General features: G+C 37.1%; 1 protein-coding gene across 7 annotated transcripts in view; it reads right to left on the bottom strand.

Annotated features, from left to right (window-relative positions):
* LOC109101733 (CYFIP-related Rac1 interactor A-like) overlaps positions 1-22,807 on the bottom strand; it is a 30,768-nt gene extending 7,961 nt beyond the window's left edge. Inside the window, exons 1-6 of one of the 7 annotated variants that reach the window (XM_042776811.1) lie at positions 22,411-22,807; positions 11,304-11,395; positions 8,268-8,348; positions 7,783-7,862; positions 2,458-2,579; positions 1,132-1,237 (exon numbers count right to left, since the gene is read on the bottom strand). In XM_042776811.1, coding sequence (XP_042632745.1) covers positions 1,132-1,237; positions 2,458-2,579; positions 7,783-7,855 — 301 coding nt within the window. In that variant the 5' untranslated portion in view covers positions 7,856-7,862; positions 8,268-8,348; positions 11,304-11,395; positions 22,411-22,807. Of the gene's footprint in view, positions 1-1,131; positions 1,238-2,457; positions 2,580-7,782; positions 7,863-8,267; positions 8,349-10,118; positions 11,279-11,303; positions 11,396-22,410 lie in introns of those variants that run through there. The other 6 variants (XM_042776812.1, XM_042776818.1, XM_042776816.1 and 3 more) reach the window with 6 other exon arrangements.
* Positions 22,808-24,828: the final 2,021 nt, after the last annotated feature.

Below are 24,828 nucleotides of genomic sequence, written 5' to 3'. Positions count from 1 at the left end.
ATTTCTTTATTATTCTTATCTCCATTCTTATTCTTATATCTATATTATCTTTATTATTTTTGTATACTTATATCTCTATATTGTTATTATTATTATCATTAATATTATTATACACAGCCAAGTTACTTTTTCCATGGAATCATTTCTAGCCACAATGTTTGGTTTTCTTGCTTTAACTGGATACTTCTGAGCTTCTAGCCATCTACCAAAGATTTTATGCTCACCATAGAATATATATTGCAATTAATATTAGTATTAAGTACTCCTAGGCCATATTGCAATATATGACCACTATGAAAGTAGCATCAGTATATTGTCATATATGACGATGAAATATCCAGTTTAACAGTCATTATATAAAAATATATGACCACTCAATGGCATTATTGAATCAAGTATTCAAGTGAGATTTCATAAGCAGTTTCATCAATATTATAACTGCATTAAAGTTATGAGAGTGAATCCATGCTGTAGGACTGGTCTGTGCTGTATTTCTTACTGGTGTAAAGCTCTTAGCATTTGTTTCCTGTTTGGCGATGAGAAGACGTACAGCTACACCATCAAAGCTAAGCCACGTCTGCATGTCATTAGTATGCCTAAGCATGTCTCCAGAGGAGCTATCCTTTCCTCTCATCAAATATGTAACAGCCATAAATAAGAAGCTGATATGTTTTATCTGGAGGCCTACCGAGAAATCTGACTCTATGAGCTGAGGACCAAATATTGGGGATAGCAGGATGTGTTGAAGAGGGTGGGGCTTCTTTTTCTCATGAGTCACTGTGATGCCATACCTCGGCAGGGAAAAGCTTATCGGCATGTTATCTGTCTGGCTGGAGATCTGCGTTTCTCACTAGTCAGCACTGCTGTGAAATAAAGAGGCAGCTGATCGACTTTTGCAAACAGTATACTGAATTGTCAGCGAGCATGGGAGGCAGAAACGCAGCCTCCTCTACACTCTGCTGCCGCGGTTGCCATGCCAACTCTTTACGAGGTCAGCTGCAGAGGAGGACAGAAACGGATGCTTGCACCACTCGTTGTACACACGGTCAGTGCGTTGGATGACTCGTGCACGCAAGGCCCATTACTTGACTATAGAAAAAGACAATTGGAAAAAAACGGCCACCCACTTACCTAGCCTGAGAGAAAATTCATAGAATCTCTTGAGCTTGGCCACTAGGGGGCAGACTGCATTCCAGGCCTTCTCCTGCAACTGAAGGTCATTGGGGTTCTGAATCGCCTGGAGAGAAGGATGAGCGAGAACACAACTGTCAAAAAAAAAACTAAATTTACACTGACTTTAAACTCAAGGTCATTCATATACTTTAAATAAATTGACATTGTGAGATTTATTCAGCGCTGTGAAACATTTGCAGCTGAATAACTCTTGCAAATTTGCTGTTTATGGACCAGAATGATTCAAATCCTATGTGCTTTATAACTGATGAAATGGTTCCTGGCTCAGAATGAATAATTATTAGTGGTTCGTTCTAAGGTAATCAACACTATTACTCTAGTTAGGGGGTTGTACAAATAGCCCAGTGTTTGAATTCACTGAATTGGAAAAAAGAGGAAAATACAATACCATTTCATACATATTTGAAAGAAATTAATACTTTTATTCTGCAAGCATGCATTAAATTGATCAAAAGTGAAAGTAAAGACATTTATAAGGTTACAAATGATCTCTATTTCAAATAAATCCTGTTCTTTTGAACTTTATATAAATAGAAATAGAATCTTTAAAAATATATCAAGGTTTCCACAGAAATATTAAGCAGCACAACTGTTTTCAACATTGATAATAATCAATGTTTCCTGAGCACCGAATCAGCATATTAAAATTATTTCTAAAGAATCATGTGAAATTTTCTTTCACTGGAATAAATTACATTTTACAATACATTAAAATGTAAAAACAATTATTTTGAATTGTAATGATAATTCACAATATTACTGTTTTTAATCTATTTTTGATTTTTGAAATTCAGGCTTAGTGAACAAAAAGAGACTTGTATTAAAAAAATAAAAATAAATAAAACAATTCTGACAGACCCCAAAACTTTGAATGGTATATTATATAAAAAATAAAAAAAGATTGTAAATTATTGCCCTGACATATTGTATTGACAGTATGTCTATTTATCAAATTTTACATTAGTGACTTGGAAAATATTTTCCAGTTTAAACTGATTCACAACAAAAATTGTACTATACATAAATGATATATCAAATCATACAGCATTTAGATAAGACATGATCTGTTACTTTTCTAATCATGCTTACAAAATTAGCCTGGAGGGTGATAAAACAGGCAAAAGTGTTTGGTAGTTGCAGTTTAGAATTTGATGGTCTCAGTTTTTGACTTGGATAAGTAAGCAACCACTCAGAGCAATCTAGCATTGTAGCAGCAGGTTTTGCAAAGGTAAGCACAACTAATAAATGTAAAAATATCCCCACCTCTCTTATTTCTTGTCCTGCTCCATTGTAAGACTGTAACTCTGCCAGTATCCCATGGGCCTCTTCCAGCACAGCACTAACCTGGTTCCACACGGCTGTCTCAGCCTCTGTGGGCTGAGCATCTGTGGGCAGAAGTCAGATTGAGTTGGTCAGAATGTGATAGTTGTACAGTGGAGATCACAATTAGAGAACAACCTTCAATTTTCTAGATTTCAAGGTCACTGCTTAGTCCTATTTGAAGTTTTCCTAACAGGAGTAGAAGGGTAGCTTTTAAGCATATTTCATAAATTAATTTTTTCTGAAGCACAGTGTAAAAAACTTAAATGAGATATTCAGGCACCTGGTCAAAATTATATTACACTAACAGATACTAACAAGTCACCTGTTGCTAATCTTCCAAAATGACACAAACCCCATTTGACTGGCAGCATTCTTCTAATTTTCACTGAGATTGCATGATGGCGGGCAGCTCTAAGTTGAGTGAAAGCCTGTGACAGGAGGTTGTCCAGATGAAGGCTAAAGGGATGACCCTTTCAGCCATTGCAATAGAAGTTGGTCGTTCCAAATCATGATTTCTCAAATATTGCAACTTTACAATGACACTAATTCAAGTCCCTCTAAGACAAATGCACGAGAAGACCGGATAATGTAGATACTCTCAATAGTAATCGGTTCAACACTGCAGCTGGAATTGCTCGCCAGGTCAGTGCTGAACAGGGTAAGGATCTTAAGAGAAGTCGGACTGAAAGCACACTCTGCAGTGAAGAAGACTCTCATCAGCAAGAAGAATCAAAAGGCTAGGCTCACCTTTGCTGATGAGCCTTTTGTGTGGAAAGAGGAAAACTGGTCCAAAGTTCACTTTAGTGATGAGAAGAATTTAATTTATTTGGGTCTGATGGGAAACATTTAGTTTGGCATCAATCTGGGGAAAAACTGAAGCCTGAGTGCGTAAAGAAGTCAGTGAAAGGTGGAGGAGGAAGTGTCATGGTTTGGGGGATGTTCTGTGCAGCAGGAGTTAGGCCTCTTGTACAGTACAGCTACATGGCAGGGGGAATGCATATGCATATCAGAACCTCTTTCAGAAGCATGCAGTCCCTTCCCTGCAAGCATCTCCCAGTCCACCTGCAATTTTCATGCAAGACAATGCTCCCATCACACTGCAAAATAGGTAAAGCAGTTCCTTGAAGCACACTGAGATAATGAAATGCCCAGTCCAGAATCCTGATCTATACCCAACTCAAAATTTCTGGAAAATCCTTAGCAACAAAGTTGTGGCTCAGAAACACACTACAGTTACCGAACTATGGAAGAGAGTGGAAGAAGAGTGGACCAAGATCACACCAGTTCAGTGTGAGAAACTAGTGAAGTCATTCAAAGCGAGGACCTCTACACTTCCTACGAATTTCTAACAGTTGTAACCATCCAAAATGTCATTTGTAATCTTTTTTCATTATACAGTGGTTACTGTTCTCTAATTTTGATCACTGTGTTTTCTGCAATATAAAGTCTTTTTTTTTTAAATGCCTTGGTTATTTTGTCAAACGTTAATGGATCAGTGGTATACCTACAACTAATATTGCTTAAAATTTTGAGCGATTAACAATATTTCTGAAAAAAATCAAGTATTTAATGATTGTTCTCTCATTTTGACCTTCACTGTAAATAAATGCCCAACATATACACAGTACTCTTTCAATTTATCGGCCAACCTGAGTTATAGATCACCTTTGTCACACTATCATACTGATATAATTTCTTACAGTCCTGATGGGTTTTGTTTTGGATAAATTGGGTTGCGTTCAACCAGTCAAGTCAGAGTTACATCTGAAAACTGGACAAATAATTACAAGAAAGCTTAATGGTGTGAGTTAATTTGGTGCTAACATTGGATTATCTTCATCTTTTGGCACCAGGAGTGGGAAAGCGGCTTCCAATGAGCTTTGAAAGATTGGAACCATAAATCCATAAGGATCAATCTGGTAATGATGATGATGTTATTGTGAGTCGGAAGTACATGAGGAGGATTTAAGTTGTGTCGGTGTGTGTCAGAATTTGGTAGGGCTGAAATTAACAGCTCTGGTGGGAAATGTCGGTTAAAAAGGCCACGGCCAATGAAGCAGCTCCATATGGAGTTGCTGGCGAGGCTAGAATGGGTTTAAAAGAGTTGTGTCAGCTTCCAACACAGCAAGCATCAGGCTTTTGATTAATATGCTGATGATAGTAGGCAGGAAAGCAAACAGAATATCATGCCCTGGTGGACGTCAATTTAGTTTGTGCACCTATATTTAGCTTTTAGTTTTCAACCACATGATATGCAATACATCCAAACAGGAGTCCAAACAGCTGATAAAAACATCACAACAATCCACAAGTAATGCACACAACCCCAGTCCATCAATTACCATCTTGTAAAGTGAAAAGCTGCGTGTTTGTAAGAAATAAACCCATCATTAAAACGGATTGATGAATTCCTTGGTTCATAATATTGCTTTAAAAAATTGTCTCATCTGAATCAGGAGAGAAATATGTACAGAACAAACACTGTTTACAAATGATAGCAGTCCAAAACAGCTCTAAACAAACATGTCAGTGGATTTTGATGTAGGCTTTTTCTCTGGAGGAAGAGTTATTGTGGATTATTGAACATAAAACGTCTTAATGGTGGATTTGTGTCTTACAAACACGATTTTCATTTCACAAAATGTTAACTAATGGACTGGAGTGGTGTGGATTACTGGTCGCCGTGATTTTGCCAAGTAATACATGTTCATCCATCAACAACATTATATGATCCTGGATCAACATTATTGTCCAAAAATATAACTTAACCCAATCCCTACCCCTAAACCTAACCCTACCCATAATTTATTCCTGAAATCAGTGGGAAATTATTTAATTGATTAACAAGGTTGTAGAAACACCTAACCCTGATTATAAGCATAAAACAGATATATCCTGAAAAGGTATATCTCGATTCTGATTGGTTGATTGGAATGTTGTTCCAGGATTTTATATATATATATATATAACTCTCATTCTGATGGCAGCCATTCACTGCAGAGGATCCATTGGTAAGCAAGTGATGTAATGCTAAATTTTTCCAAATCGGTTCTGATGAAGAAATAAACTCATCTACATCCCAGATAGCCTAAGAGGTGAGTACATTTTCAGCAAATTTTCCTTTTTGAGAGAACTATTCTTGAACTATTGGGTGAAATCTAGTCATTTCAGTAGGAATCTATGTGATTAGGACTTTTGTTCATGATCAAACTGGTTGTGTGAGCTGTGCTTAATATATCTTTATGCTATTTACTATGGACGAAGTACCTGTTTTTGCTCACTAAATGTAGCTAATTTAACCACCCCTTTACTGTGAAGAACATTTTAAGAATCCAAAAAATCTTTTTCCACTTTATAGAACCTTTTGTGGAATGGAAAGGTACTTCACGAAACCATAGGTGTCAATAAAGAACCTTTATTTTTATACTGTGTATGGAGTTTGCAGTGTAAAAACTGCAGCTGGATGCATTTTGGGAAATGCTGTTATAAACAGTCTTCGCTAGATCAGATTTCTTGGTGTTTCCAAGGCTCTGTACAGTAAGTGATAGCATGAAGCAGGGCATCTCAGCCTGCTTTTTAAGCACACCCTTATCCTGCATCCATACAGGGGTTGCAATGTTTATAGAAGCAGTACCCCCTATCAGAGGTCCTTGATGCATTTTCTCTGTCAGTGTTTGACTGAATACACACATAGCTGTTTGTGCTATCAGCTGAACAAACTTACTTCAGCGCAAACAAGCACACACTCTATACTTCAGTGAAATTACCAACGGCTCCTCCCAGTCAAGTCACCACCAGGTCTGTTTGCTTATCGTGCCTGTGATCTTCAAAGAACAGAGTTTGTGAAGATGGGTGTCTATGCTTCAATGTAATGTTTGCTTTCCCTTTTGCACACTCTTATTGTGCATCACATACTCCTTTTGGTTAACCCTCTGGAGTCTAAGGGTATTTTTGGGGCCTGGAGAAGTTTTGTCATGCCCTGACATTTGTGCTTTTTTCAGTTTCTTATAAATATCTAAATGGCTAAAGTCTAATCTCACTGTAATCAGCACAAACTAGGCTATAATAATATGTGAGCAGCATGTATGTACATGATTGTGTTTTTGAGAAAAAAAATGTTATGCGTGGTTAGTGAAAAACTAAAAATGTACATGTATCATCAGCTCTTCAGTAAAACTGATCTAATCTTGAGCTCAAAGCCTGTTTCTGTGCCATTGTGTCTTGTATTGGAGATATTGAATTTTTATGAATGCCATTAGTAGCACACTAACCCCATTTAAGAATGCAGGTAATGTAAACCAGTGCAGTGTAACACAGGTGATCATTGTTTCGCTGACCGGGAGAGCGGCTGTTGTCCAGTTTTTTTTGCTTGTTGTATTCAACATTTTGATATTTGTTCTTTATATTATGCAAATTCTGACCAGTTAGATCAATAGAATCAGATCACTTAACTAATATATTTGGAAGGTAATTAACTTATGTCATTGACCCTATAATGAATTACAGACAAATGCATTATACTGTATGTCTTGTGTCACTTCTAGAACGCCTCCAACCAATTAAAATATTCTAAGAGGAAGGACACCCTACAATTTATGACTGGAGAGCAACCGCTCTAAGTCTTCTGGGTTCTCACACGTGAGGCACAGGAGTTTTATTTCCTCCATAAAAAAGGAGATGTTAGGCATGTAGCTGTTAGAGGTGTCATAAAAGGAAGGATTACTCAGGAGGGAGAGAAGTGCTTAGGTAAGGGTTAAAAGGGAACACAACATCAGAGAAAAAGGAAATTGAGGCTCCCCTTTCAATAGGCAGCTTCCATTCCCTACTTCCTTAAATCCTTAGACTGGTTAATAATGCATTTACACACACACCACACACACATCCAGATGCACAAGGACACACAGGAACAGATTATGCAGCCAACACACTTTACAAGTCTGCAAAGTTTTGGGCGAAAAAAAGGAGATAAGTTAAGTGTTATGTGATTGTTTTCCATCCCACTCTAACTGCCAAAAAATACGTGGCATTCGTACGACGACCTTTAGCTCAGCGGATCACAGTCGACCTGGAAATGAGTGCCAAAAAAGTCACATCACAAATTGAGGTCACCAAAAAAAAAAAAACCCTGAATGCCAGGCATTGATGCACAAACAGAGGGATGGTGGAGAAAAGGAAGTGAAAATGTAGAGGACAGCGAATGATGAGGAACGGTGATCAAAAGGGAAAGAAAAGCAAACTCAAAACATAAGAAGCTGATGGTCTCACGTTCAAAGTCAAGGAAAATTATTGAGCCATGCTCCAGTTCGTTGCAAGCCAGCGGTTTCAGGAGATTTCCCATGATCCCCCTGGAACAGAGAGAAGGGAGAAGCATGTGGGTCATGGGAGATGTGACAGACGTGTGTCTGGTGTTGGGTGTGTGTTTGTGTGAATGTGCATGGAGTCTGGGATGGGGGCCGGGGGGCATTGGGTGTGGGATGGATTCTCGGGTGATGTTGATATGGTCACATGGATCACACTGAAACTCCTTCTTTCTGCTCTCTTTATATACATTAATGGGAACGAATGAATAGAATCATAAAGAGAGCAAAAAGAAACAGTTTCCAAAAACAAACAAAACAAAACAAAAAAGAAAAACTTCAGTCTGTCTTAATCCACCTAGAGGATGTGTCTTCACCTGCTCCAACCCTGATACCTCCATCTCCAATCACACACATACACACACACACACCGTACACCAGCGAAGCACTTACTTTCAAAATCCAGGAAAAAATGAGGACAGTTCTCTAAATCTTTGCCAAGGACCTTAATGAGGTTCCCCATGGCCGGCAAACCTGGGCAAGGAAGACAAATAAATACAGTACAAAGAAATACAACCTAGATAATACTCATTAGCAAGACTCCTAGACTGTCAGTGTGTATTTTCACTGCAAAAACACTGATGTTGTCATCCGCTGTGGTAAGAGGCCAGACTGTGTATTGTGAAAATCTGGAAAATGATGCTATTTTTTTCATAGATTGTAATGAAAAGGCTGTTTGTGGCTGTAATAATTTAACAAAATAATCCTTCTGACAGAGTTCTGTAACCTTGCTGTAATACAGTGTTTGTTGTGGGTACAGGAATAAGTTTTTTTTTTATTATTATTAATTTTCCTTATTATTCTTCGTTATGGTGGTGTGATAAAATTAATGCATAAAGATGTTGATATAATGATAGTCTTATTTTCTGCTACCATGTTGTTTGTTGCAATGCAGCATTTGAATATAATGCAGGAAAAGAGCAGAAATAATTCAGTGATCATGACACAAACCACACAAGCAGGAACAAAAACCTTTTGGTGGTGATTTAACCTTTTGGTTTGTGACTTGAGATGTACAGTAACTTACTATAATGACATGGTAATATTAAATTAACTAGCACTAACCCTGCATAATAGCACATAGCTGAGGTCTACCTGTCCTTACTAGCTGTGAATTAACGTTTATAGCCAATCTTACTGTCCATACTGAAAGTGAAAATGCTATGTGACAGGACACATTTTTAGATAATCAGTTATGTGAAGTGGGATTTTGGACCAATGAGATTTCACCATGGATGGGGCTAACCAGCTCAACAAAACATGAATAGAAACTAAATGATTGACAAAACATCCAGTTGCCTGTGGTGTTCACTGCTGGTTTGGACAAAAAACTCTGATTTGCATAGAATAAATGTTTTTGCTGCTTGGTGCTTTATTGCATTGCATTTGGTTAGAACATAATGTTGTTCAGTTTGCATACACTAAATATATCAGCGGCAGCTGGCAATGGACACCAAATGGGGCAGCTTCTCTTGGTAATAGCTTGCATTAGAGGAATATTTCTGGACACACTACTATCTAGAAACATTCAAGAAATAAAATAGCTGGATTATCATGGCACTAATAATAACACAAAACCTATCATGCCATTTCCCAAGAGACACAAATGTCCATATTGGCAGTGTTCGAAATAAGAATCTAGCTGTTTCAAAACTAGGCTTTTAAATCTTTCATATCAAGCCATATCCTTTTCTTATGCCACATAACGCAAAGATGGATCCTCTCAGCCTGTTTATCACATAAGAGGCAATATATCCCCCTCTGCCTGTCTCCTGGCAACCACCAGTAGAGCCCTGTTTCCATGGCTGGACCACATCGCCTCTCCCGCCTGTACTCTCTCTATATCAGAGACTTTCATGAGATACCAGCCAAATCCTAGTCTAAAGTATATAACAGTCTGTCTGTCTGTCTGTTTATCTATCTGTCTGTCTGTCTGTCTGCGTCTGTCTCTCTGTCTCTATCTATCTATCTATCTATGTATATATATATATATATATCATCTGTCCTTCCGTCCGTCCATCCATCTATCTATCACTATGTGCGTAAACCTCAAATCCACAAACAATAATTAATCCCCAATATCTCACACATCGAACAGAAACTTTCACGTAAACCTCAGTTCCATCAATCTTTTTTCTCCCCAAAGCTCTCACTCAGGGAATTGTCAACCAATAACTAATCTTTTGTATCAGTCACGTTAACAAAAAGCATACAGCTTGACATATGTGACTGTCCTTTACTTACCAGCCAACAAATGTTTGCCTTCCTTCTTCTGACTTCCCTTAATAAAGCCTCTGAATAAAGTCCTCTTAATAAAGTCCTCTTTTTTCCACTCCTATCCAAGTGTCTTCCACCACTGTATACTCCTCCTTCAGAACTGTCCCTGAACCCAGCTGGGAAGAGCCTGTCTTAATGCGGCTGCTGCTATACAGCCCCACAGGAACCCTCTCAGCCTTACGAACAGTCCCCTCTGCAGCTCTGCATTCAACATCGCTCTGCTCTTTTCACACTTCTCTTTTTCTGACTGCTATTTAAAGGCAGGGCTTAATTTAAAAGAGCCTGGTGAAACCGTTTCTCAGTGGTATCACTGTATATATAGGCTTGGTTTAGAGAGGGTGAGAGGTTAGAGTATGTGTGGCTTATACTAGTCCAGGGTTTTACAGATAACTTGAGCTCTCTAGATGCAGTTTCCTGTATATGAAACATATCCTCTGCTGAATTTAGAATTACACAGTCATCGATTTGTGCTCTGCAGTAAAAGACAGTATCCAATCTTTTGTAGTTTTTCTGGTTTAGAATGGTCTGTGATATTAAAATATTTGTTTGGGCTAAACTGAAAAAAAAGAAAAGGAAATTCATTAAAGCAGACTGCAGAAGCCCCAGTGTACTTAGTTATAAGGAAGTGACCCTGGTAGCAGCTTGTTGGGCCAACCAAAAATGGATCGCAACTGTCTGAGATCGAAACTCTAGCAAAAACTTGTGCTTACACAGCAATATCTCACTGTCCCTCTCTGATCCACTCAGACTTCTCCAGACTTAACAAGGGAAATGCATATTTTTTGTAATGCCACATCCAGCAGGTTGCATAACTTTAACACTAAAGCTTTTGTCTCAGATATCTGCTGGTTTCATTACTGCATAAAGAGATGAGCGGCTGACTGTACTAAATAAGCATGGCTTCAAAGATGGAAACTAATGACTATAAATGTTTCTGCATGGCATCTGTTCATAGGCTATTTTTGACTGGAGTTGTGACTCTGCTGTTTGTGCTGAAACTGAGAAAATCTGCACCATCACAAAGTGGGCAGACAGAATGCAGTTGCATTCAGACACTTCTGTGGCCTTTTCCGCCTTGTATTTTCACATCTTTTTGTCACACATGGTGCCATATGGCTTGGCGAATAGGGCCACATTGTTTTTGGTCCATACCTTTGCTTGCGATTTTCCTTCCAGAGCACTTCACTGCATCAAATGAGAGCCTGTATTTTCTCCTGCAGTATCACAGCATCAGTCTCGGCTACCTGAAAGAAACAACGAGAAAGGGGCATATTAACTCTTTTCAGAGAAAAGGCTCAGAATGGCAATAACATGGCCAGATCATTTTACCTAACAAAATCTCTACATATGTTTAGAATTTTTGAAAGCAAGCCTTTTAGGTTGTATTTTCATTATTATTTTTTATTTATTTTTTGCATTTATGACATTATTTCATGATACTGTGCACACCTCATCAAACCCTCATTAGTGTAATTCTAAAAAAAAAAAAAAAAAAAATTGAAATTTTATATCTATATAATAATAGGATAATAGGACTCATTAATTAATGTAAAAGTGGATGTACAGTATTTGTCAGAATTAAGAAAAAAAAAGTATATATATAAGTCTTTGGTTCTTTTAATTGTGATGATTTTGGCTCACATTTAACAAAAACCCACCAATTCACTATCTCAACAAATTAGAATACTTCATAAGACTAATAAAAAAAAACATTTTTGTGAATTGTTGGCCTTCTGGAAAGTATGTTCATTTACTGTATATGTACTCAATACTTGGAAGGGGCTCCTTATGATTTAATTACTGCCTCAATTCAGCGTGTCATGGAGGTGATCAGTTTGTGGCACTGCTGAGGTGGTATGGAAGCCCAGGTTTCTTTGACAGTTGCCTTCAGCTCATCTGCATTTTTTGGTCTTTTTTTCATTTTCCTCTTGACACTTCTCTCTGGGGTTCAGGACTGGTGAGTTTGCTGGCCAGTCAAGCACACCAACACCATGGTCATTTAACCAACCATCATTTAGGTGCCAAATCCTGCTGGAAAATTAAATCAGCATCTTCAAAAAGCTGGTCAGCAGAAGCTACCATGAAGTGCTCCAAAATTTCTTGGTAAACGGGTGCAGTGACTTTCAAAAAACACAATGGACCAACACCAGCAGATGACATTGCACCCCAAATCATCACAGACTGTGGAAACATAACACCGGACTTTAAGCAACTTGGGCTATGAGCTTCTCCACCCTTCCTCCAGACTCTAGGACCTTGGTTTCCAAATGAAATACCAAATGAAATTCCTTGACACGTCTGTGTGTGGTGGCTCTTGATGCCTTGACCCCAGCCTCAGTCCATTCCTCGTGAAGTTCACTCAAATTATTAAATCGATTTTGCTTGACAATCCTCATAAGGCTGCGGTTCTCTCGGTTGGTTGTGCATCTTTTTCTTCCACACTTTTTCCTTCCACTCAAATTTCTGTTAACATGCTTGGATACAGCACTCTGTGAACAGCCAGCTTCTTTGGCAATGAATGTTTGTGGCTTACCCTCCTTGTGAAGGGTGTCAATGATCAGCAGTCTTACCCATGATTGTGTAACCTAGTGAACCAAACTGAGAGACCATTTTGAAGGCTCAGGAAACCTTTGCAGGTGTTTTGAGTTGATTAGCTGATTGGTATGTCACCATATTATAATTTGTTGAGATCCTGAATTGGTGGGTTTTTGTTAAATGTGAGCCAAAATCATCTCAATTAAAAGAACCAATGACTTAAACTACTTCTCTCTGTGTGCATTGAATTTATTTAATACACGAGTTTCACAATTTGAGTTGAATTACTGAAATGAACTTCCACAACATTCTAATTTATTGAGATGCACCTATATATATATAATATATATGTATATATATATATATATATATATATATATATATATATATATATAATATATATATATATATATATATATATATATAGGTTCTACAGGCTAGTAGTAATAATTCCTTTAGGCATTTTTTTTTTCTTCATGTGAACGCGTGACTGTCCACAAATGAGCACTGCACAGTTTAATAACTGGTCACTGAAAACTTATATTAAATTGACCACAAATTATAATTTTGGGTTATGGATGTGCTTACATACAGTGGTTTGTTTTAAAGCAGTCAGTCTGGCAGACAGTAAAGTGATAGACCTCTGGGGAGGGATTCATGGGATACACTTGACAGGTCACAATCTGATTCATTTCTTGAGTGGCACAGCTGGCCACTAATCCATCATCGCACACACCCCAGTATCACCCTCCAAATAAGGAGGCATGTAAACAGTTAGCTCAATGCATTATGCGGTAATGCATTGATAAATCTGAGGCAGTGTGCAGCATCATGCAGCACACAAAGCAATCTGCTCACTGCAGTGGCTTTATGACTGATCTGATCCTTCTTCATCTAGAATAACATCTGGGGATCATTTAACATACCCATATAATGTAAACTGACTCAGGATCAGTTCTACTGTAGTTCCACTGAAGTGTGTTCATTTCAGATGTTAAAATATTCAGCTTAACGCGCAGAGACAACTAAGTAGGCAATTTGTAGGTTCAGTTTACAAAAAATGTAAACTTTATTTTAAGGACCAAGTCTCACCATTAACTAGTTGTTCGTTAGCATGCATATTACTAGAATATTGGCTGTTTATTAGTACTTATAAAGCACATATTAATGCCTTATTCTGCATGACCATATATTAGATCCCTAAATCCTACCCCATACCTAAACTTAACAACTACCTTGCTATTAATAAACAGCGAATTAAGAGTTATTGCAATTTAGAACAAGGTTATTTACAGTTAACTAAAACTTAAACCGAAACTAAGATTAAAACCATAAAAACTTTTTTTGTACTAAAATGTATGTACTAAAATAACTAAAACTAAATAGAAATGCATGAAACTATATAGACATTAAAAATCTGACAGCTAAAAATGAGAAAAACACAACAAAACAACACAGTTACTAAAACTTTAAAATAAAACAGTGATAGTATCTCAATGATACTAAAATAACACTGATTTCAAATAACTGTTTATATAACTGAATATTTGTTAAAATGTCATTTATTCCTGTGATGCAAAGCTGAATTTTCAGCTTCATTACTCCAGTCTTCAGTGTCACATGATCCTTCAGAAATCATTCTAATATGCTAATTTGATGTCCAATGAACATTTATTTTTATTATTAATGTTGACAACAGTTGAGCTGCTTTTTTTCAGGATTATCTGATGAATAGAAAGTTCAAAGGAGCAGTATTTATTTGAAATACATATCTTTTGGAAATTGTAAATGTATTTACTGCCATTGTTCAACAATTTAATGCTAAAAAAGTATTAATTTAATTCAAAAAGTTTATTAGTGAGAACAGGTGGTTATTAGAATATAAACGGTAGTGTTGTATGCTTTTCTGCTAAAGTAACCAAAGGGACTTCAGACTTATTGACCGACCAAAAAACATCTTCAACAGCGAACAAAGAATATATGATCTGCAATTGAATTCACTGCAGTGTTAAGGGACTTCAGACTTATTGACCGTGCAGAGGATAGGGTCACCGGGGACCAAGAAATGTCTTTGACAGCGTACCTAGCATAGCTCAAACCTATCCACTCCCAGAAGAAAAAGAGTGTTTAAATGTCAAATGATAAAGTTTTAATGATTTGTACAATGTAGGTCTGACTGATGTTCGTGTCACAATGAACAAAACACAAGGTCAAGCATTTCTTAATGAACTTTGACCTTTGCCAGCATCATCCTAACAATGCTCTGGCAGGACATGGTCACTTCAAAAGGACTTTATCTAAAGGACTTGCATTGCAATAGCTTCCTTAAATAAGAGCTTTCTTGAAAAAAAAATGGAACAGATGTTCTATTCTTCATTCACTCTTTACAGAATGCTCTTAAAGCTGTTTTAAAGCCCATTTATAGTTCCATTTGCACTAATGCCACCTTTGTTTTCGTTTTTTGAAATGGAAATAAGTGTGAATATATTCTAAACTGTTTAGCAAAGCACTTTTATGAAAATGCACCTCTGTTTTATGGTCACCAATGGAGTAGCTCATGAAACAAGACCAGAAAAAATTAAAATCTCATTTATTGTTTAGTTTTTAGTCAAAGTGCTCTACACTTCCAGAAAAACAATGTGCAAAATTAGGGGTACAACAACTAAAGGTGCATCTTCATACTTTACAGTAATATTCTTGAGGAATATCTTGAGGAGCTACTATGAGCCTTTTAGGATTAAATACGATACAAAGTTGTCCCTTTAACCCCAGTGACAAGCTGTTTTACTCAAAGAGATACAATTTATGCACATTTTTTGAGATTGAACATAAGACATTGGTCTAGCATTGTGTTCTGCAAATTTTGTAGGCTCTTATGGTAAATTGCTTCTGATGATCTTCATTTGTAAGTTACTTTGAATAAAAGCATCTACCAAATAAATAAATATAAATGTTGAATAGGTCCAATTTTTCTATTCAAAATATTGTCACAATGAACATTCATTTGTAAATTTGTGGCAATGTGGTTCACAGTAAAAGGCTCCAAACAAACACATTATTAACCATGAATGAAGCACCATTTGATCAGGAGTTACCTTTAGAAGGGGATATCTTTTATGTATAATTTTAATTCATAAATGTATTATGTATGGGTATGGGATAAACTAGGCCACATTATTTTACCTGTCTTTATCAAAATGGTCCCTTAATATACCCAAAACATACAAACATATTTTAAAGCACTTTCAGACTTACAGATTTATTTCAAAGAAGAATGAAAGTGTATTGAGAGTAGACAGAAATGAACAAAGAGCAAAAAAGCTTTTTCAGGTTTATTGTCAAGTTTTCTAAAATTCAGTCAAATTCTTTTTTTTTTTTTTTTGACACTTTTTGACATGAATGCGAAAACTTGGCCCTAAATTCACCCTATTTTATTCTTCCACAAAACTCTATTCTCAAAAACTCTTGTGAAAAAGAATGATATTTTTTAAATACTGTATTAGCAGATAATAGAATATTAATGTAATTAATGAAATTGTACTTAAAGTCCTACTAGAATGGGAGAGAAAAACACTCTGAAGTTCAGCTCATTGCATTTAATATAAATTGCAGTTAAACTGTAATACATTTTCAGTTAATTGCAATAAACATACAAGTAAGTGTCTGAAAGTGTCACATTAAGTTTGCACTTATAGTTATGCACTTATATATGCACTTATAGATCTTTTTCACAGTGAAGGTCAGGGAATAATAGTAGTGATGATTTGTCTTTTCTTTTTCACTCTACCTATCCCTCTCACTTCCTGTCTGACATGTCCAACTTTTTAATGAGCATCATTATAGCTTCTGCAGTGTGTGGAGATAGCATTAGCCTAGCATGGCAGGTCCTATATATAGAGAATATTAGAGAATAGCATTACATGCTATATTAGAGAATAGCAATACATGCTAGTGCAGGAACTGGGAAGAGGAGAGAGAAAGAAGGGAACAATTCTCCACCGCCACCCCTCCCCCATGCTCTCTCCATCCACGGCACTGGAAGAAAAAAGGCTGAGACCGGAGAATAGCGTGCAGGGCAATTGCAAATTAGCATTGTGTGCCTTTGCTCAAGGGCTGACAGGAGACAAAATCTTGATCGCAGAGAATCTCTCATCGTTTTGCTCATTCCTTTTGATGAGTGAAATTAATTATAGCGCAAAATGAAGCTTTAGATGTTGGAATTTTCCAATGAATTACATTTTTAGGACCTTATTAGCAAACAACAATATAAAAAAAAAGAGCTAACATCAATCGAACAGTCAGGAATGGATAAATGGATTCCACTGTTTTGCTTCATTGTCTCCTTAATAGAAATGCAGGAGAGATATCCGGATCTATAATGACCAAATTCTACCCTCGGGCTCATTTTTATCTCTTGTTTTTAAAACCAGAACATCCCCTGAGAGTTTATGATGTGTTTAGTAGCAGTTTTGTCAGCAGAACAGCATCATTAAGAGAATGGCCATTTGCACACATGTAGGCACGTGCCTTTTTTGATGGGAAAACAAAAGACCCTGCTGCCATTGGTGTGATCCAGCCACCCTGGCACGTCATCAAGCAAACCACATTGCACCCGCCAGTTTGTGTCTGTTTCACCCATTTCTCTGGCTTTCTCACTCCTCGTGTGGAACACACCTGCTCAAGGTCAGGGAGCAAAACCAGGTGCTAAATATAGCAAGAATATATTGCAATCTCCTTGGAATAAAGCTCCCATCACAAGTCTTAGTTCTTAGTTGTCTGAGTTCAGAACCATTCTGGAAAGACCAACATAAATTTCGGGTGCTCCAAGCTGTTGTGCTGGTCGGACTGAGGAAGTCTTGCTGGGACATTAGCATACAAGCTTCCCGTCCTGAGGACCAGCATCCAAAACACTTATGATAGTGACCAGCTATGTGGGTCCTTTTGATCTAGCTCATCAAAATGTCTTTGCAATATTCAAAACAGCTTGAGGAGAAATATGAGTCCTAAAGTACTGATACTCAGATGACTTTGCTTTAAGATGCAGATTTACGCTAGAGATCAAATGGCATTTTTTAAAAATAAAACCCTTCACATTATTATTATTATTATTATTATTATTAATAATAATAATAATTTACCACTGTTTATGAAATTATGGTCATTTGGGTCCCATTAGTTAACATTAACAATGAGCAATACATTTGTATAAAAAATACTGTTCGTTGTTAAATTTCATTTAATAAAAATACAACTAAATAATATTAACACAATATAAACCATTTACATTAAATAATATTAAGAGATATAAAATTTGAATTTAATAATTTATTAGTAATATTAAAAAAGTAATGAAAGTAATATTAACTATGATTAATAAATGCTTTAGAAGTATTTTACATTGTTAGCGTTGTAGCGTTACCGAAATTTGCTATGCAAATAAACTTGCCTCGCCAACATATATATATATATATATATATATATATATATCTATATATATTGTACTTAAAATCAAGCATATATAATGTAACATTATATGTACTTATACTAATATGTACTTAAAATCAAGCATTGGCATTTATTATTAATATTTTGCCTATTTATAATATTTATTAGGTATTTTTATTGGCCCAAATTTATTGCACAAATTTTTTTTTCCTCATTCCAAGTGAACCTTTTTAATGCATTTTGGTTCATATAGTTTTGATCTTGGGTAGTTTTGTTCATGTTTTTCAAAGTGTGTGAATGTGATGTACTCTCTGCATGCTGACTATTTTATTTGCCTTAAAAATGTATGTGGTTGGATGCACAGCTTGATCACAAAGAGGCTTTTGATACCCATAACTAATGGAAATTTCAATATGACCCAGTTTAAAAACTTGTGTTTTGGAGCGAGGATATTTGAGCTTGTGTTAACTTTCTCCTCAAGCTTCTGATTGCTCATCAAAGCATCTGGTGGGATGTCTGGCAGCAACTTCCCTGCTCTCGCTGGTCTGATTTTGCAGGGCAGATAGACAGATAAGAGGAGATGAGAACCCGGGTATCAGCTCCCCCATCACTCAACTTTGCCTCTGCTCCGCAGAGCCTGTCTGCCAAATAAAAAGTCTCTGTCTTGGTTTAATCCTACAGTGGTCGTCTAGTTTTGCCCCATTAGTGTGAATGAGACTTTTGGGAAAACCTGTCCGAAAACAGTCATTTTCGCTATTCTGATTGTAAAGTGAAGCTACATAGTTGAAGCTTACTCATTTCAGTTTTAAAATATATGCAAGATGTTTCAATTTTGAGCTTTCGGAAAATGGGGTTTTGGACATACAGTACCTCTGCAAATCTCTCATATTTCTTAATGTGGTGATGCAAAGATTATAAAATGCATGTAAACGCATGAAATGGTCTCAGAGACTCTCCACTGTCATCTAGACACATCTTTGTCCTTCTGAAAGAGATCTATGAGTCTGCAGCAGTGTAAAGTGTCTGGCCTGTACATGCTATGGGTGCGGATAGACATACCGTCTCACATAGCGCTGTCTCAGCCGTTGCTCTCGCTTCAGGCCTGTAGGAAATCAAAATCTGGACACAGGTCACTGTGACCTAACACAGTATCTGTAACCATTTCCTGCGACAGCTGTTCTAAGGGATGTTCATATTGTATAGCTCATTTTTATATGTGTGTAAAAAAAATTGAGTTTAATTTATTTGAAAGATTAGTGCCAAAAATGCACTTGAAGCGAGACACCGATCATGAAAATGGAAAAATCAATCTCAATTACGTTCCTTACAGTTGAGCACATTGAAGGTAAATTAAGTTTAAAATTAGTTCAATTAATTATAAGCGTTAAAGAAAGTTTGATAAAAAGCCTGACCTGGTTTAGTGAGACAAACTTCATTAATATGCCATAAGATCCACTGGCAAAATTTGTGATATTATTCCTGTAAGTCATTAAAGTGAAAGTATGGTTGGACTTTAAGAGGGGATCAGAAAAGCTATTGAAATAGTATATCTGTCTTTACACTTTACAATGCCTCTGTAATCCCTCATCTTTTGATTTGAAATGTCCTTTGAACTTAAGTTAGTGGTGTAGACATTAATCCAGCAATTTCATAGCACACAGGTTATCAATTTTCTGGATTTGGTTAGATTTGGTTCATTAGTATAATCAGGTTGCTCTGCTTTTTATAGAGGTTTCTGATTTAATTCATTAGGTCTCTCATAAAAGATGTCGGCATCCTCATGAAGATAAACGACACCAAGCTCAAGATTGCAAAGCAAGGTGTTCCTTTCAAATAATATTTCATTTCATATATACAGAGAGGGTATTTTGAAAAATGTCTGTTTTTTTTGTCCAGTTGTTGACTGGACTTTAACGTTCTTGAAAATATCTTCTCTTATGTTTTGCAGAAGATAAAATGCCATGCACATTTGGAGCGACCAGGGGCGTCACTAAAATATTAAATATTATTATTGATAAAATAGAAAATATTATTGATAAATCCTTAAATCCCAATGAAGATTATTGTATACCGACCTGAGAATAATTTTCTGATAATATTATAATAGTGTTTTTTAGCTGTTTAGAATCGGAACTAGTAATACCAGATTCAAGAATGGCACTCTCTTTTGATGTAATCAGTCAAACAAGTCTGAAATCGTTTGCAATTCAGTTTTATTCATTCGGATTAATTAATTCCCTCAAGCACTGGATCTTTTGCAGCAGTTTCTCACACGGAAATAGTAACAGGATATTTTATAAGACAGAAAACGAATAGAGAGCTAGATGAGGTGAATGTTTTTTTGTTTTCCATTGTAGAAAACAAAACCTGCAATTGTCTTCTATCGTTGTCAATGACGAAGCAGCTCTTTATTGTGTGTGCAGCTTGTGAACGACTCTGTACTGCAGGTGTACTGTATTCATTTGTATCCAAAACAGTATTTAAAAAGTTGGGCTCCTGATTCCCACGCTCTATGACTGTCCAGCTTCAGGCCACTTCCCTGAGACACACATGACATGCCACACTCTCTACCCTGACCCACTTACAGTACAGCACATATAAAATGCTCATGTGGAAGGTGGGGGTCAGAGTCATTGCCACCAGCACAGGGGCAGAAATCACAAATCAGCAGAGAGCAGAACACTGAGAATGAACAGTAGATTTTTTTTATACAATTTATCTGAAATAGGAATACAACAAAGAATCAACGGTCGGCTCTATCCATCTAACCTGACTGTTACAAATAAGGGATAGAGAGATGTAGAATGGAGACAAGGTTCAGACAGTCTCTGACATGGAGGTAGAGACATGGAAAGGAAGAAATGCAGACAGGCATGTTTCCATGGGCGAAGGGGAAAGATTTGGGGTGAGAAACTTGCATCATTGGCTGCAGCCAATCAGAGGCCTCGTATAAAATGTTCAAAGGGAGTGTCCTAGCAACAGACAAGTAAATACATTTTCAGCCTCAGGATTGATTTCATGTAGAGGTAAAGCATATTTTTGTGATAAACTGATGCGTATATGATGCTGACACAAACTAATGAGGTATTTGATGGTCATATTCCAAACTTTTCTGTTTAAAAAGCATTTTCGATCATTGCTAGTGGTCATAAAATACATATATTCACAATATGCATCATATTTTGCTTTCAGATGCATTTATTTGCATTCATTTCGAGTAGGATACACAACAAATTTGTTATGATTCAAGTTCTTTTTAATACACACTTATTAGAGTCTTTTGTACTTGTGCAAGGAACGATGATTTTTTTTTGATGAGTAAAAGCGAAAGCTCACCACCCCTGCAAATTCATTACCAGTAAATGACAGATTTTGTAGCCACCCAGCCTGATTTTTTTTACCAACATGCCAGGGGTCTGGCAACCAAAAGCATTCGTATCCTGCCATGTATGACCAGACTCCATTACATAGGGCTTCATTCATACATCCACCTCTTTCTTCTCCCCTCAGGTGTGAAGTTTCTCTCCCACATCCTGCTCATGTACACGAGAGCGAGGGAAGATCGAAAAAAGGAGTGGTTCATCTCTCCATTCATGGTTTCAGTCATTTCTCTCAGCCCTTCACATGCTACATATTTTAGCTACAACGATGCACAAGCATACACACATACAACCGCATGCAGCCTAATTAGCCCTGTGTGGTTTTTCGTTTGCACCGAATGCCTGTGCAAATGTCACCTGGGAATAAAAGGTCATTTCTGTGAACATCAAGCTATCACAAGAGAAAGAAAACACTTCTACAGTGTCCCTATAAAAGCGCCCCTGACTATTTACCCATAGCACCTCCTTATGCACCACTGGCCTCAGTTAATGTGAGAGGATGTGTATTGATTAGGCTAATAGGTGTGTTAATTAGCTTTACTAAAGCAGATGGTAAGTTTTACAGTTTGTGTATGTGTAATGCAACTGGAGTGTTTTGTGTTTGTATGTATAGGCTGCCATGTGCTGCAGTGAAAGAGGACAAGCCCCAGTTGACCGATCGTGGGGTTGAGAAAGTAGAACACCCCTCTCCCTCTCTCCTCCAATCCCTTGCTTTTTCTTCTTCTGCACCCAGCCGGCTGCGACGGATGCCGGTACAGCATCACCTAGGTATCGCACTAGCACATCAACCGTACCTCTCTCTACCCAAGCAATTAGAATGAATGAAGCAGAAATGAGACACAACAAGGCTGACACACACAAAAAAGCAGGAAATAGAAATAGTTAGTGTGCCCGCTTACCGGCTTGGCGTGTTTCAGGGAGGTAACAGCGGTCCAGCTCTTTCCGGAGGCAAAAGGAAGAAGAGAAAGGATGGAGGGAATAAAACAAAACAGAATAAAAAGGGGGAAAAGAGCAGGGCCAAAAACAACACTCCTTTATCCCAGGAAGCTGAGACTGTGGGTTTCCCTAAACGCACGGCTAGTGTCTGCTTAAACCACAAGCTCACGCTGAGTGTGTGCGTCTCTCTCTCTCGCTCCCTCGCTCATTCGCTCACTCACATTCAGGCACCAAATGGTCTCTCTCACTGTCTCTCTGCTTTCAAGACAGTCCTGCCTAGCAGCTGCTCATCTATGAGAAATAGAACTCTCTGTTCCTCTCTCTTTCTCGCTCTCACAAAGACCTCCGCTAGCCTCTCCCCTTCACACCCCCTCCCCCCAACCAACAACTGACTGCTGGTGTAGGACTGGGGTGGGAGGGTGCGAATATGCAAGCGGTCCATTTGCACGAGCGCCGTGTTTGTTTGTGTGCATAAGGGTGGGGGGATTTAACTGTGTGTGTGTGTGTGTTGGTGGGTGACATAGATGTGGGCCCTGACTCGAGAAAGCGATGAGTTGCGGTGGTGATGGGGAGAGATGAAATGAGGCATGTCTAAGTGGCCAGGGTAGCTATTGTTTGTGGTCGTCACACGATTGATACACTAATGTATACTTGAAGACATCCAACCATGTAGACTAGCACATGACTGATGTTGAGGGAAGGTATGAAGATGTCTTCAGATATACAGTGAAATGTATGTTAAATCCAAGCAAACCAGGGTAATGGATTCTAAAATAACCAAAAAAAAAACAATTCTAAAGTAGGCTTTTATTATTATTAATATTTTATTTTGAAGTTGTAGGTTTAAGAAAAATTATTGGGTACGAAAATTCTGATTCGTATTTTCTACTTTAAAATTTCATGCTTAATTATATGTATTACTTGCCATTTCTTTGTAGAGTTTTGTGAAATTTACTAACAATTTCTAAAACATAAAATATTTCTACACTAAATGTTTCAGTGAATGTCAATGGCCAACTTCCATTTCTTTTGCAAACTAACATTCTGTATATTGATTTGTTTTTAAGTACTGCAGATGGCAACATAAATTGAGGTTATATGTCAGTGATACTCTTTATGTTGACATTTGTTTTTGAAACAGAAAGTTGGGAACCATCTTAATATTTTTTATTATTTTTAAAAAGCCAATAGCGTTTAGTGTATGCAAGACGATGACATTGCTAGTCAAAATAGGTAGGAGGGGCATTATCATTCTAGAAAGTATCTGATTGAACACAAATTTGGATACGCCCCTAAGTGCAGGATGAGTCATCAATATTTTCAGTCTGAAGAAAAAGACTGTGCCTTTGCCATTTTGTCAATAGAAATACACTAGCTCGGTGTTTCCCAAAATGGTGTTTCATGATGGAACTGCTGGGGATTTGTGAGTTGATAATAAGCTATTAATTAATTAATTAATTAATTACATCATAAAAATGTAAAATTAAAACAATAAATGCATTTTAAATAAAACAAAATTACAAAAAAAAAACTTAAAAAAAAATCTTTCATCTTTTTTTTTTCCTGCATACAGTATATCATGTAACCAGTGCCTGACATCAGATCAGATAATTGTAAACATGCAAATGTGGTGTTAAATTATTGAAATACTAACTTGAAATCTCAGGGGGTATTGCAAATAAATATTAAAGGGGTCATATGACGTTGCTAAAAAGAACATTATGTTGTGTATTTGGTCTAATGAAATGTGTTTATGTGGTTTAAGGTTCAAAAAACACATTATTTTCCACATATTGTACATTATTGTTTATCCTCTATGCCCCGCCTTTCTGAAACACGTTGATTTTTACAAAGCTCATCGTTCTGAAAAGCCAGGTGTGCTCTGATTGGCCAGCTATCCAGTGCATTGTGATTGGCTGAATACCTCAAGTGTGAGATGGAAATGTTACGCCCCTTAACATACTGTGATGCCGTGTCCCGGCATGACCAGACAAAACCAATAAAACCCATTACAAACAAGGCATTGGCTGCATCCTGTGGGGACATAATTACTGATTATAATGACTTATACTGTGTTTTTACGTGTTGCGTTACGTATCGCGCGTCATTAACATAAAACTGTCTGCATTTGTGATAGAAACGACAAACAACAAGCGCTATTTTACTGCTCAAAACTCAGGTTTTAATCATCAGTGGCAAAATTCTTTAAATATAAAACATGTACTTACAGGCTGTGAGTCAGAAGCGCCAGACTGTCCTTGCAAAGTTGGAATTGCCCACTTTATAGAAACAGCCTTTGATCACAGACCCATTGTAGGCTAGTATGCAGGTTCAGGAAACAGGCCTCCATAAAATGCATCACACACTGCAGGCTTGAGTGA

This window comes from Cyprinus carpio, chromosome A19 (assembly GCF_018340385.1).
Source record: "Cyprinus carpio isolate SPL01 chromosome A19, ASM1834038v1, whole genome shotgun sequence".
Classification (NCBI taxonomy): domain Eukaryota; kingdom Metazoa; phylum Chordata; class Actinopteri; order Cypriniformes; family Cyprinidae; genus Cyprinus; species Cyprinus carpio.
The sequence above is the reverse complement of the archived record's forward strand: the minus strand, read 5'-3'. Positions and strand labels throughout refer to the sequence as shown.